Source organism: Phyllostomus discolor, chromosome 12 (assembly GCF_004126475.2).
Source record: "Phyllostomus discolor isolate MPI-MPIP mPhyDis1 chromosome 12, mPhyDis1.pri.v3, whole genome shotgun sequence".
Lineage (NCBI taxonomy): Eukaryota > Metazoa > Chordata > Mammalia > Chiroptera > Phyllostomidae > Phyllostomus > Phyllostomus discolor.
Genome location: NC_040914.2, coordinates 6,210,148 through 6,224,068, shown reverse-complemented (window position 1 = coordinate 6,224,068; position 13,921 = coordinate 6,210,148). Strand labels below are relative to the sequence as shown.

General features: G+C 51.5%; 1 protein-coding gene across 1 annotated transcript; it reads left to right on the top strand.

The window, feature by feature from the left end:
* The first annotated feature begins 1,117 nt into the window (after positions 1 to 1,117).
* On the top strand, positions 1,118 to 8,495 carry LGALS4 (galectin 4). Its single transcript, XM_028530398.2, has 10 exons — positions 1,118 to 1,456; positions 1,799 to 1,887; positions 3,181 to 3,385; positions 5,489 to 5,623; positions 7,118 to 7,144; positions 7,245 to 7,286; positions 7,463 to 7,492; positions 7,788 to 7,876; positions 8,014 to 8,179; positions 8,256 to 8,495. Exons 1-10 carry the CDS (start codon positions 1,412 to 1,414, stop codon positions 8,400 to 8,402), a joined length of 975 nt encoding a protein of 324 aa, XP_028386199.1. The 5' UTR covers positions 1,118 to 1,411; the 3' UTR covers positions 8,403 to 8,495.
* Positions 8,496 to 13,921: the final 5,426 nt, after the last annotated feature.

Below are 13,921 nucleotides of genomic sequence, written 5' to 3'. Positions count from 1 at the left end.
GGTAGGCATAAAATAGATGGGGAGAGGTTAAGAACAGCATAGAAAACAGAGAACTCAAAAAACTTATATGTACAACCCATGGACATGAACTAAGTGGGGTGAATGCTGGAGGGTTGGGGGTGCAGGGCGGAGGGAGGGTAAAGGAGGAAAAAATGGAACTGTAATAGCATGATCAATAAAATATAGGTAAAAGAAAGAAAATCTAGCACGGATGGAGCGAGCAGAGGCTACAGCTGGTCCCCCTGCCTGCCCCAGGCTTGAGGGCGGTGTTCACCCTGCCTGGCCCTCACTGCACAGTGGGATCTGGTGCTGGAGTCTGGCTAGGGTTCCACTGCTACCCAGTCTTAGACGGGCTGCTTTATTTCTTCAGGCTTCGGGTCTTCTCATCCACATGCATACAATCCCACCCTCCTGGATTTATGTTCAGAATAACCAAGAGACCAAGCATTAATTTAGTGCCATCCATATGCCACATCCTGTCTGAGCATTTATTAACTTAGTGATTTCTTTCAAGGATCTATGAAGTTGATACTATTAATATCCCCATTTTACAGAAGGGCAAATGGGCAAATTGAGGTTTAGGCACTGACCTAAGATCACAGAGCCAGGGAGTAGCAGAGGCAGGATTTACTTGTTTATTTATTTTTTAATTTATTTATTTACTTTTAGAGACAGGGGAAAGGAGGGAGAAAGAGAGGGAGAGAAACATCAGTGTGTGAGAGATACATCGATCGATTGCCTCTCCCACGCCCCCAACTGGGCATCTGGTCCTCAGTCCAGTGAGGCACACCAGCCAGGGCCAGAGGCAGGACTAAACCCATAACCTCTGGCTGCAGAAATCAGTGATCTAATCCACCATGTATTCAATAGAAACTCATGGGAAAGGCATGTAGTAGACACATAATCAATTTAGGTCCCTTCAAATTTCCTGGAATGTCCTGAGCACCCAGTCCCTCCCTGCTTTCCCTGGCTTCCATTGCGCACCTGTCCTGGGCCACTCCTGCAGCCCTGCCCTGCCCCACCCGCCGGACCTCACCCTCCCTCTGATAACAAAGGTCCAGGGAGGGTTTTATGGGCTCTGATAAGGCACTGTCAGGGCCCAAGTTCACTAGCACTTCCTCTTTGCAGAGGGGTCTAGAGGAGGGGTCCCTGACCTGAGTCCCCCCAGGCCTGGCCCAGATGATCTGGGTTCTGACTGGTTACCACTGAGGCTGGCGAGAGAGGGAAGGCCGGGGGTGCTCAAGGAGAAGATGTGAGCCTGGGGCGCTCAGAAGAGGGACCCTTTGAGCCCTGCCCTGCCCGCCCCTCCCTCGTCCTGAGGTATAAGAGCCAGCTGCCACCTGCCACCTGTCACCATTTCCCTCTCCTGCTGCACTTCTCACAGGACGAGCCACCAGCCCAGCCTTTCAAGATGGCCTTTGTTCCTGCACCTGGCTACCAGCCCACCTACAACCCGGTGAGATACTAGCCCAGGCATTGACCCAGGCCCTGGCTTCACTCCAGCCTGGCCTTTCCAATCCAATTTCCTCTCACCCCAATCTTCAGAGGTGCCCACCCAACCCCTGGGTCTGATGGACCCAATACTGGCCATGGCGCGTGATTCACTCCCACCCTGTCACTCAGGCTGTTTGTGTCCACACCGAACTCTTGGCCCTCCTCATCTCCATGCTGACTCCTCACTCCTCAGTTTCCTTTCTTGCTTAAGGGAGCAGTGGGGGTGGGGGGGTTCTTCTCATTGAGGGGGAAAGGTGCAATAGGTGGATAGCCTATTGACGCCCCTCACCGGCCCCTTCTACAGACTCTGCCCTACAACAAGCCCATTCCTGGAGGACTCAGTGTGGGAATGTCTGTTTACATCCAAGGAGTGGCTAGCGAGCGCATGAAAAGGTAATCCCCTCCCCCAGGCCAGGCTAGGCTGGGAGAGGGGCTACAAGTAGGGGCTTCTGGCTTTTTTCCCTCCCCCCACCCTGGCTGGGGAGGAGCTCTGTGCCACCACAGCTGAGGGCCAAGGACCCGCTCTGGCCTGGGGAGTCCAGAGCTTGGTGATCAGATCAGGAGGAGAGCCCTGGAGGCTGGGGGGAGGTCAGGGAGCTCACCACAAGAGGCGGCCCCAGAACTGGGCTGCAGGGTTGGAACCAATGGGTGTGGCAGCATGAACAAAACCACAGGCCAAGCCGACGCTGGGCCGTTCTGTCAGCGGCTGTGCGACTGGGAAAGCCACTGCCCCTCTGCGCACTTTGGTTTCCCACCCAGAGACTGGGACTCAGTGTGTAAACGATGTAGGACTGGAAAGGAAGCGCTGAAGTAAGTCCTTAAAATGGCGATAATAACTGAACTGAAGCCTCGGGACTGCTGCTTCTATGTCCATCGCTTCTCTGATCATGGAGGGGGCCTGCTTTGCGCCTGGGCACTGCGGCCGAGCGGTCAACAGCACAGACAAAGGTCCCTGTCCTCATGGACCTACCATCCTAGTAGAAGAGACAGATAAAAAATAAGTAAGTTAAATGTATAATATGTCGGATGGTGATAAGTGCTACGGAGTCAACTAAGGAGGGAAGGCAGATGGATGGATGTGAGAGAGAAGGGCATGGCATTGTCCCTTTACATAGAGTGGCCGGGAATGGGCCTCCCTGGGAAGGGGACTTTCAGCGAAGACCTGACGCAGGTGAGAGAGGGAGCCTGGGGTGTATCTGAGGGAAGGGCGTTCCAGGCAGAAAGAGTAGCCAGTGCAAAGGCCCTGAGACAGGTGTGCGCCTGCCTGGATGGAGTAACTTTGAGGGTGCCGGTGTGAGGGGAGATGCTCTAATTTGGATGTTCACGGGCTCCCTCTGGCTCCGTGTGGGGAATGACCTACAGGGCCAGGCATGCAGCAAGAAGTCTGAATTGATAGATGTAGGCTTCCTAGGACAGTGCCTGGCCCACGGTGGCCGAGGGTGAACTCAGGAGTCCCAGTGGCAGCCCTATTAGGGGGGCTGGGGAGAAGTCCAGGAAGGAAAGGGAGTGAGTGAATCTGCCTCCTGAAACTCAGGGGCGCAACCGCCCCCTCCTGTTCTGAATCAACAGTGGCAAGGTCGCCCCACCAGGAACCGTGGAACAAGGTGGGACCGACAGGGCTTCCCAGAGGAGGGTCTGCTGGGCTGGCAGGTGGGGCCCGGGGAACATCTCTTCATATCCCACCAGGTTTTCTGTGAACTTCGTGGTGGGACAGAACCCAGGGTCCGACATTGCCTTTCACTTCAATCCCCGCTTTGATGGCTGGGACAAGGTGGTCTTCAACTCGCAGCAGGGCGGCAAGTGGGGCAGCGAGGAGAAGAAAAGGAGCATGCCCTTCCACAAGGGCGCCGCCTTCGAGCTGGTGATCATGGTCCTGGCGGAGCACTACAAGGTAGGAGCTGCAGGCCAGGGCCTCCTCCCGCTCCGCCCTCTCTCTTCCCCCTCCCTCCTCCCCTCTCTCCTCCCTTCTCCCTCGCCCCCCCTTCTTTTCTTCCTCCTCTCTTCTTCTTTTCTCTCTTCCCCCTCCCTCTTTCCTTCCTAGCTCACTTTTTCCTTTTCCTCCCTTCCCCACCTTGTAAAAAAATTTCTCTTTTATCTTTTTCTCATCCCCATGCCTCTGCCACAGAGAGGCTTCTAACCTGTTTAATGTATATCATCTGTTTCTTTGTGTTCTTGCGAAATGTATGTCTTTGCTGTTTCTCACGGAGAACTCTGAGTACACACATGCAGGGAAGGTGTCGTCTCCTTGGCCAGCTCCAGTCGTGGTCGACCCTGCCTCCATCCTCACCTCACACTTCCCCACCTGAGGGATGTCACAGCAAACCCCAGATATCATACAATTTCATCCATAAATATTTCAGCCTTTTTTTTAGAGATTTTATTTATGTGTTTGTTTGTTTGATTATTTACTTAATTTTTAGAGAAAGGGGAAGGGAGCAGGAAAGAAAGGGACAGAAACATCAATGTGTGGTTGCCTCTCACGTGCCCCCTACTGGAGACCTGGCCTGCAACCCAGGCATGTGCCCTTAGTGGTAATCAAACTGGCGACCCTTTGGTGTTCAATCCACTGAGCCACACCAGCCAGGGCTATTTCAGCTTTTATAAACACAGTCATGCTGCCATAATCACACCTGAAAATTGACAGTGTGTCCTTAGTGTCACCACATGTCGAGCCGGTGTTCCAGCCACCTCAGAAACGCCGTGTTTGCTGTTTCCTGCAGTTTGTTTGAGTCGGGGTCCAAATGAGACCCACACGTTGTGACCTGTTGCTACCGTGCACATGTTTCATGTCTCACTAAAGTGCGACCCACACACAGAAAAGTGTGCGCTGTGCATGCTTTGTTTTCACAGGGAGTGTGCCCCAGAAAACCCTGTGTGCCGCGGTCCCCTTGACCCCAGGGGTGGCCTTTCCCCTGACTCCTCTCAGCCCTGACCTTTTTCTGTGCCTTTGTTTCTTTTAAGTGTGTGGGCTCGGTGCTGTGCTGTTGCCTTCTGCCCTGTTCTCATGTATCGTGTGTGTGTTAAGCCCCTGGGTTGCTGTCACACCTGGTCTGCACCTTCCAATAGTTGTGCAGAGCTCCTGGCACACCCACTCTAAGTGTGACCCATCCCCGAGTCCAGCTCCCCATCAAGGACACTGAGCAAACCCCATGCACACGTGTCCCACAAGACTCGTGCAAGGCGTCCCTAGGAGGGGAGCTGCTGGGCTGGGCCACCCACCTGGGCTTTGTTTGCCCTCATACGGTCACCAGATTTCTAACCTCCTCGCTGGGGATTAGCTCCATGCTCTGAGGTTGGACAGACAGGGATCTCAGGCTGAGCTTTGCCCCTCCCCAGTGTGTGACCTTGAGCTGACCAGTCTCTCCCCGGGGCCTCTGCTTTCTTGAACAACAGGGACAATCCCTTGCCCTGCCTCACAGAGCTGCTGAGGGAATCGCGTGTTGCTATCACAGCGGGAAGTGCTTAACAAGTAGGAAGCACCCAGCCCGGCAGAGCTGGCTCTCGCCCCATGGCCACTGCTCAGCACTGCAACTAGAACTGTGCACTGAGATATGAGTACAAGGCAAGGCTCTCCACAGGGTTTGCACAGTGCCCCCAACAGGCTTTGCTGGGTCAGAGTGAGCCCCATTTACAGGGGAGGAAACAAAGTCCCAGAGAGGTGAAGTGATTTACCTGAGGTTGCACAGGTTAGACAGGTCAGAGATCGACCACCACCCCAGCTCGTTTGGTGCTCAAAGTGGGACTCAGACTCAATTCTCTCCTGATCTCCATCCCCAGACTACATTCTATGTTCTCTCCCATCCACCAGTCTGTCAGCTGACTTTTGACCCCAGCTTGACCTCTGACCTGTGGACTCAAGGTTCTTGACACTGAAGCTATCTCAGCTCACCCCCAGGACTTTTGATCCCAAGTTAACAAGACCCCTGTTCCCTGCTTCCTGTCTCTCCCTTCCCCAGTTCATGGCTGCTGACTTCGGCCTTACCCCCTCCTGCAGGTGGTGGTAAACGGAAATCCGTTTTATGAGTTCGGGCACCGGCTCCCCCCACAGATGGTCACCCACCTGCAAGTGGATGGGGACCTGGAGCTTCAGTCAATCAACTTCATCGGAGGCCAGCCAAGACCAAACCACGTGTGTAGTGTCTCCCTCTCTCACTTGTTTTCTTCTTCAATTCATTCACTCCCACGTTCCTTTGTTCCCTTCGCTGGGTGATGCTGTGGACCCAGAGGACCAAGACAGTCTAGTATGTCACCAGATGGCTTTGGGCATAGTCGTCAGGGCCAGCATGGGGGACACACCGGAGCTTTGGGGAGTCTTCAGGAAGGCCTTCCTGAAGGAGGAGGAGGAGGAAGAGTGTACTCAAAGAAGCCTACACTCAGACTCCTGACATGCCCTTCAGGGAAAGCTCCACCCTCGCAACCTAGAAGCGCCCCCCCCCCCCCCCCCCCCGGCACAGCACCCTGTGACCCTCAGCTGCGTTCCACAGCCGTGGAGCTGAGCCAGGGAAGCTTAGGGAACCTGCCCCAGGTCATGGACCCACAAGTGGCTGAACCACAGGGCCTGTGCTCCAACCTCGCCTCTGCTCCCTCATGAGGAAACGTTGGGAATATCTTTTTTTTTATTTTTTTAAAGATTTTGTTTATTTATTTTTAGAGAAGGAAAGGAGGGAGGGGGAGAGAGAGAGAGAGAGAGAGAGAGAGAGAGAGAGAGAGAGAGAAACATCACTGTGCAGTTGCTGGGGGCTCTGGCCTGCAACCCAGGAATGTATCCTGGCTGGGAATCGAACCTGGGACACTTTGGTTCCCAGCCCACGCTCAATCCACTGAGCTACGCCAGCCAGGTCCAACGTTGGGAATATCTTTATCTGTAAGGGGGTCACCTGCCTGTGGGCTCTATTTTGCCATCATGTTTCATCAATGCATTTTTGAAAAATCAACAATAAGGCCTTCAGAAAAGGGCCGTCAGAGTAGCTGGCTTTAAATGGAAGCCAAGGCAGAAAGGAGGTCATTGGAAAGAAGAGAAAGCAGAAAGAGTGAATAAAAGTTAACTAGGGAATGGAAGGGTATTTTGGGCAGGAGGAACCACCTGAGAGAAGGTGTGGACGAGAGAGGGCAACAGAGACAGACAGAGACGGGGAGATGGAGGCACACGCAGACTGAGGGAGCCAGAGACAGACAAGGGAGAGACAAGAACCTGGCTGGTTCTGAGGACTCCTCCTGGCCCCCACACTGGGCATGCGCAGAGAGGGGCAAATGGTGGTTGGGGCCGAGAAGAGCATGGGCTTTGTGTGGGCCTGGGAGGAGTGGACACTTCATTGTGCAGCTTCTGGAGTGCTTCGGGGTGCGGGGGTAGTGCTGGGGTGGGGGCAGGTGAGAACAGCAGGAAGCCAGGATAGGAGAGGTACAAGAATGGAATTTACCAGGCTTGTCCTAAGGGGTGGAGTGAGATTCACCATGCACTGGAGATCCCTAAACACAATGAGTCCCCCTCCATTAATGAGCCATCTGAGTGCCACCCTGTGACCCCAGAGTTCCCTTGGTGGGGCGGGGAACCTGCCCCAGGGCAGCATCCTAGGCCTCAGTCTGGAGTCCCTCTCATCACCTCCTTCTCCCTCTGTGCCCATAGACACCCATGACTATTCCGGCTTATCCAGTAAGTACCCTCGTGGTGGAGGTTCTTGGCTGAGGGGGTCGTAGGGTGGCTGAAGGACCCCAGCCCTTCTCACCATTCCTGCTTTTTTACGTCTGTGTAGGGTCCTGGACAGAGCTACCAACCCTCGCAGAATCAACTGCCTGTAAGTGGGAGGGCTGTGTGGCCATCTGGTGGAAGTGGGGAGAACTGGGAGGGTCAGAGAGGTTGGATCCCCAGGAGTAATAATCCAACGCCCAGAGATACACCTGCTTGGCATAGATGTGTCATAGATATTTGTTGAATAATATAGAGTAATATATTTTCTTCTTCACTTCACAGACCATGGAGGGACCCCCAGTCTTTAACCCGGTAAGGAGCCCTGTAGTTTAGGGCTCTGTGGTGGGCCATTTGTGAGGAAGCAGAACTGCTGGGGGTGTTGGGGGCCCTGGTCCACGGGGAGCGCTGACAGGGCAGGACATAGAGTGGCAGAGGGTGTTTGGGACGGGGTGCGGGAGGAGGGAGAAGTTGGTGGTCTGGGTGGGGCAGGGGACAGGGGTTGGGGACATTTTCCAGGATGAGTATGGGCCCCTCTTTGAAAATGTGTCTTTGCATCTGGCTTCTGGGGACCTGGGAGATGATGGGACCCCATGATCTCTCTCCACAGCCTGTGCCATTTACGGGAAGAATACAAGGGGGGCTTACAGCCCGAAAAACCATCATAGTGAAGGGCTATGTGCCCCCCACGAGCACAAGGTACAGAACCTAGACTGAGGTGGGAATTCGTGGCTCATCTCCCCCTTCAGGCCCAGGAGTCCAGTGCCCAGCGCCCCCTTCCCTAGGGGAACCAGGTGTGGGCCCCTTCTGACCCTCGTCTCCCTCTCTGTCCCCAGCTTTGTGGTCAACTTCAAGGTGGGGTCCTCAGGGGACCTGGCTCTCCACATTAACCCCCGTCTGACCGAGGGCACTGTGGTGCGGAACAGCTATCTGAACGGCTCGTGGGGTTCTGAGGAGAAGAAGATCTCCTACAACCCCTTTGGTTTCGGCCAGTTCTTTGATGTGAGTCTGGGTCTCTTACCCCTTTCCGTGCAAAGCCTCTGTCCTGGCTGTGACCTCACGCCCTCTCTCCCTACAGCTGTCCATCCGCTGTGGCCTGGATCGCTTCAAGGTTTACGCCAATGGCCAGCACCTCTTTGACTACTCCCATCGGCTTTCGGCCTTCCAGAGAGTGGACACTCTGGAGATTCAGGGTGATGTCACCTTGTCCTATGTCCAGATCTGACCTAGTCCTGGGACCGCAACCCCTGGGAACACACAGACAAGAACCCCATAGGACTCCCTTCTAAGCCCCTAATAAACTGTCTGAGGGCGTCTAGTGAGTGTCTACGGCTCCGTGCACCTCCCTCTCGGCCCCTTCCTTCCTTCCTTCCTTGCTGGGTTCATCGTGCGCTGGCTCCTGGTCCTCCTGCCTAATGAACCAGGGTACCCGCCCCACCCACCACTGACCTTAGGGCCTTATTGTGGCAACTCGTCCACCCCTCACAACAACTATCACCACCCAAAATCAAGAATGAACACTACTCATGACGCCAACAGAAAATGTAAAACATTACAAGGGAATATTAGGAACGATGCAGGCCGACAAGTCAGGCAGCTTAGATGTGAGGAGAACAAATTCTGGGGAAGTCAGGCATTTTCTAAACTGACTAGAGAAGACGCAGAAAATACTGTTTTCTCCATAGAAACACTCATAAAACGTTTGTAGAAATATACATTACAACTAACTTGAAAATTACAGAGACCTAGAGTAGCCCTGACTGGTGTAGCTCAGCTGGTTCGGCATTACCCCCCAAAGCGAAGGGTCACCAGTTTGCTCCCTGGCCGGGGCAGGTGCCTGGGTTGCGAGTCCAGTCCCCAGCTGGGATGCGAATGAGAGGAAACTGATCAATGTTCCTCACATGGATGTTTAATTCTTTCTCCCTCCTCCTCCTCCCTCTGAAAATAAGTAAATAAAATCTTTAAATAAACAAAAAAAACCCTAGAGTCAAAACAATTTTGAAAAGAACAAAGTATTTAAACTACATGATTTCAAGACTTACAATAAAGCCCCAGTAACCAACAATGTGGCGCTGGCATGAGGAGAGACACACAGGTCAATGAAAAAAAGAGTTCAGAAATAAACTCACACATATATGGTCAATTTATTTTTGAAAAAAAAATTGTCAAGGTAATTCAATGGTGGAAGACAGTCAATGGGGGTAAGAAATGAAGCTCAACCCTTACCTCACACCATACACAAAAATTAACTCAAAATGGGTCAAGACCTAAACATAAATGGTAAAACTGTAAAAACAGCTAGTAAAAAAAAAATGCAAGAGAGAATCTTTGTGACCTGATAAGCAATGATTGCTTAAATAGGACACAAAAGTAGAAGCCATAATAGATAATTTTGATAAAATGCACTTCAGCACAATTAAAGACTTTTTTTTAAAGTCTTAATTTTTTTTAAAGATTTTATTTATTTACCTTTAGGGAAGGAAGGGAGTGAGAGAGAGAGAGAGAGAGAGAGGGAAACATCAATGTGCGGTTGCTGGGGGTTATGGCCTGCAACCCAGGAATGTACCCTGGCTGGGAATCGAATCTGGGACACTTTGGTTCCCAGCCCACGCTCAATCCACTGAGCTACACCAGCCAGGACTAGACTTTTTTAAAAAAGACTATTTATTTATTTTTTAGAGAGAGGGGAAAGGAGGGAGAAAGAAAGGGAGAGAAACATTGATATGGGAGAGACACATCAATTGGTTGCCTCTTGCACACCCCCAAAAGGGGACCTGGCCTGCAACTCAGGCATGTGCCCTGACTGGGAATTGAACTGGTGACCCTTTGGTTTGCAGGCTGACACTCAATCCACTGAGCCACACCAGCCAGGGCCATTATTAAAAATTCTGAAATAAGCACACATACATTTTATAATCAGAAAGGAGATTACAAAACAGGTAAAACCTATTGGCTGACGTAGGCCCCAGGACACTCACTGAAGCGTAGTTTGATTACAGTAGACGCTGTGATACCACCAGACACCCAGCAGGGCTCAAGTGGCATCTGCTCCTCCTCACCACGCAGCACCAGGGCACCCAGCGAAGTGAATGAAAGCCAGCATGTATACTGCTGAGTGACAGAAATGAGGACAGTGGGTGCAGGGTGCTACTGCTTACGCAAGGAGAGCAAAGACACTGTCTGTGCTTGTGAGTACAGATTTTTTTGAAAGACACACAAGAAATGAACACATAGGTAAGAGCAGTTTACTTTCACAAAAGAGGACTTTTGTGTGTGTATGTATATATGTGTGTGTGTATATATACATAATTTATTTTGAAACAAAGTTGGAAGTGTAGTACAAACATTTTTTCTTACATTCGAGAGTAAGTTGACAATGGGCTTTCTGATCACCTTCAAAAACTTGACTGAGCATTTTCTACAAATCGGAACATTCTCCCTCACGTCCACGGTGAGGCAACGGTGAAAATCAGGAAAGTCAAAGGATGAATCAGGCCCTGGCTGGCATAGCTCAGTGGATTGAGCGAGGGCTATGAACCAAAGTATTGCAGGTTCGATTCCCAGTCAGGGCACATGCTTGGGTTGCAGGCCATGGCCCCCAGCAACTGTAGATTGATGTTTTTTTTAAAATAGGATTAATCAGTCCTGAGTGGTGGCTCCATTGGCCGGGCACCCTCTTGAAAACTCAAGGGTCGCTGGTTCAATTCCGAGTTAGGGAACGTGCTTGGGTTGTGGGTTTGGGCCCTGGTTGGAGTTACATGAAGGGCAACTGACTGATGTTTCCTTCTTTTCCCCCTCCCTTCCCCTTTCGCTAAAATAAATAAATAAAACCTTAAAAAAAGAAAGGATGGATTACTACCAGCTAATCTGAGGACTCCAGCCACCTTTACCAGTTGTACCAATAAGTGTACTTCACGCTGCATACTTTTGAAATTTGTACCATATCTACATGTTATTTTCACAAAAATTTTAAATATATACTTACAATATTTGACGAATGAAAATAAAAGTGAAAACTAAGTCATTCAAGAACAAGCCCTGGGGACCAGAGGAATTCAGACTTGCTCAGGTTTCCCACTGAAGAGGTGGCCCCTTGTGAAAATCTGACATAAATGGAGCCATTTCTTTTTTGCCGATGGAAACTTAGGAATATCTTCCAATATACATTTACAATCAAGTTGATAACACTAGTATTTTCACTTCAATACTAATTATGTTAGAGGACTCTTAAATTTCAGACATGGTCATATATATTTTTTTAATTCTTTTTTTGTCTAGATACCAATCTTGACAGTGACTCCTGTAATGACAGATGTGCAGCTGGCTGGTCTGGGAGCTCACAAAGGTGATCATATTGCTTTATAGTCTGCGTTGCTCCAGATCCCCCTGGGCTGTCCACAGCTTGCGGTGGTGATGCTGCATCAGACAGGTATAGCAGTAGACAAGTAGCTACACGACAAGATCTGCCAACTCCTCCTTAACCATGCATTAAGGTTTTCCAGTTATTTTTAAGGCAGATTGCAAGCTCCTCCATTATTTCACTGCAGCTGTCTCTGCCAGGAGTCCCCACATCTTGGATTGGATGAAGACCAGAGGTAACTCCACACTGCTGGTAGAGATCCAAAAAATTTGGGACTCTGTATTTTGACACTTGCTCTTCTGGTGCAGAAAACAAGTGTCTTGTATACCAGAGCGCTTTAGTTCTTCTGTATTTTTTTGATATTTATTCTAATATCTTTATTTTTTATTATATTTAAATTTTTATTGTATTTGTTCCATTACTATTTATTCCCTTTATACCTTCTGCCCTCCTTTTTTTAAAAGATGTTTGTATTTTGTAAGACTTTATTTATTTACTTTTAGAGAGAGGGGAAGGGAAGGAGACAGAGAGGGAGAGAAACATCAATGTGTGGTTGCCTCTCACATACCCCCAGCTGGGGACCTGGCCTGTAACCCAGGCATGTGCCCTGACTGGGAATCCAACTGGCGTTAACTTTGGTTTGAAGCCCGTGCTCAATCCACTGAAGCTACACCAGCCAGGGCCTCTCTCCTTCTACTGTCTTTAAATTACAACCTGGAAGAGCACATAAACCAAGAAACAGAACAATCTATTCGTGTCAGATGATATCAGAACTGGAGTCTGTTCATCTTCAATATGCTACTTCAGCCCCACTCTGTATATATTTCAATTTCAATGAGTCAAATTCACTTGTTTGGGAGGAATTCAGTGCCCTCATCGCTGGCCACCCCAAGTGAAGCCCTTTTCAACAAGAGCCCTAGCAGCCCTTACAGAGGAACTGCCTTGCTGCTCTTACTCCCTGGAACTTTGGAATTAACTTTTGGACTGGACCAAACCAACATTGTCTGACAAACAACCTTGCCCAAAGCTAGACATCCTGACCATGAGGACTGATAATTATGGACGTTTCTTATAATCAGCCATATATGTAGAGCTAAAGAGTAACTTAGCTTGCTAGAACCAATAGAAATTCCTTTCTTCTATTCATGTAATTATTTCCCTTCCTTTTTCCCATAAAAACCTCTTGCCTTCACTCTAAAATCGGGACACCATTAGAGTTTGGGTTTCTAAGCAGATCTATGCCCCCAATTGCAATTCTGTGATCTCAAACACTATTATATCCCTCTCGTTTCCACTGTTTTTGCTGTTGTTGTTTTAGTCAACAACCTCATTTCTCAGGCCACCCAGAAATGATTTTTCCCGGGCCGCACACGGACTGCGGTGGTTTCAGCCAGTGTCCCCAGAGGCAGAAAAACAGGTCCTGAAAAGTGCCAAGCCTCGAGGCGACACCTGTTCTTCTCTACCATCCGACGCTCTGTCACAGGTGGTCAGGGAGCGACTGCGACGTCCGCGCGGCCCCAGGTAGCAGAGGGGTCTGTCAGGAGGCGCACAGGTTTCCGGCCTGCAATCCCATGAAGAACCGACCTTCCCAGAACTCGGACCCGAGACACTGTGGCGGGAGGGCACGCTGCAACCAGGGGGACTCGATTGATTTCAAGGCCCTGACACACACCCACGTGGGCTGCGCGCACGGGACGCGGCTCGGGTCCCTCCTAGGGTGCCAGCTTCCCCACTGCAAAGGCCATTGGCCCTGACCCACAGACTCGCACCCACACCCATTGACAACAGACAATGAACCCCTCGCGGTCGGGGGTGAGCTGGCCGTCTGACAGTCCTAACCGCACCCTTCTCGTCCCCTGCACCGCCACTCTAGGGAGACGAGGGGGAAGAAAGGTGGGGGGGACCCGCAACTGCCCGGGGAACCAGGAGCCCGGGGCTTTCGCGTCCCGGCCGAGCCGGCGGGAACCTGCCCTTCAGTACTTGTCAGCTCCGGGAGCGCGCGGGCGGAGGCCTATGCCGATGCAGGAACAGATGGGAAGGCGGTGACGGCCCGATCCGCGCCCCACCGCGAACCGCCCGAGCGTCTCCAGGAACCCTGGGGCCTGGGGAGCACGGAGAGATGGGGATCGGAGGGACGGCGCTGGACCCATCTCCTCCAGGTCTCGCAATCCCAGAGACCAGGAGTGCGGCTTTACAAAGTGCTTCAGAGGCACCAGCCAAAGACCCGTCCCCGCACCTCGCCACGCTCCATGGGCGTCCAGATTGCACCGGCCTCGCGGGGCCAAGCCCAGGTTCCGCAGCGGCCGCCGAGCCGCTGTGCGGCCCCGGTCCGGGACCACCGCCCTCCGAACCGCTTTCCTCGCCCACGCGAAGGAGACACAGAC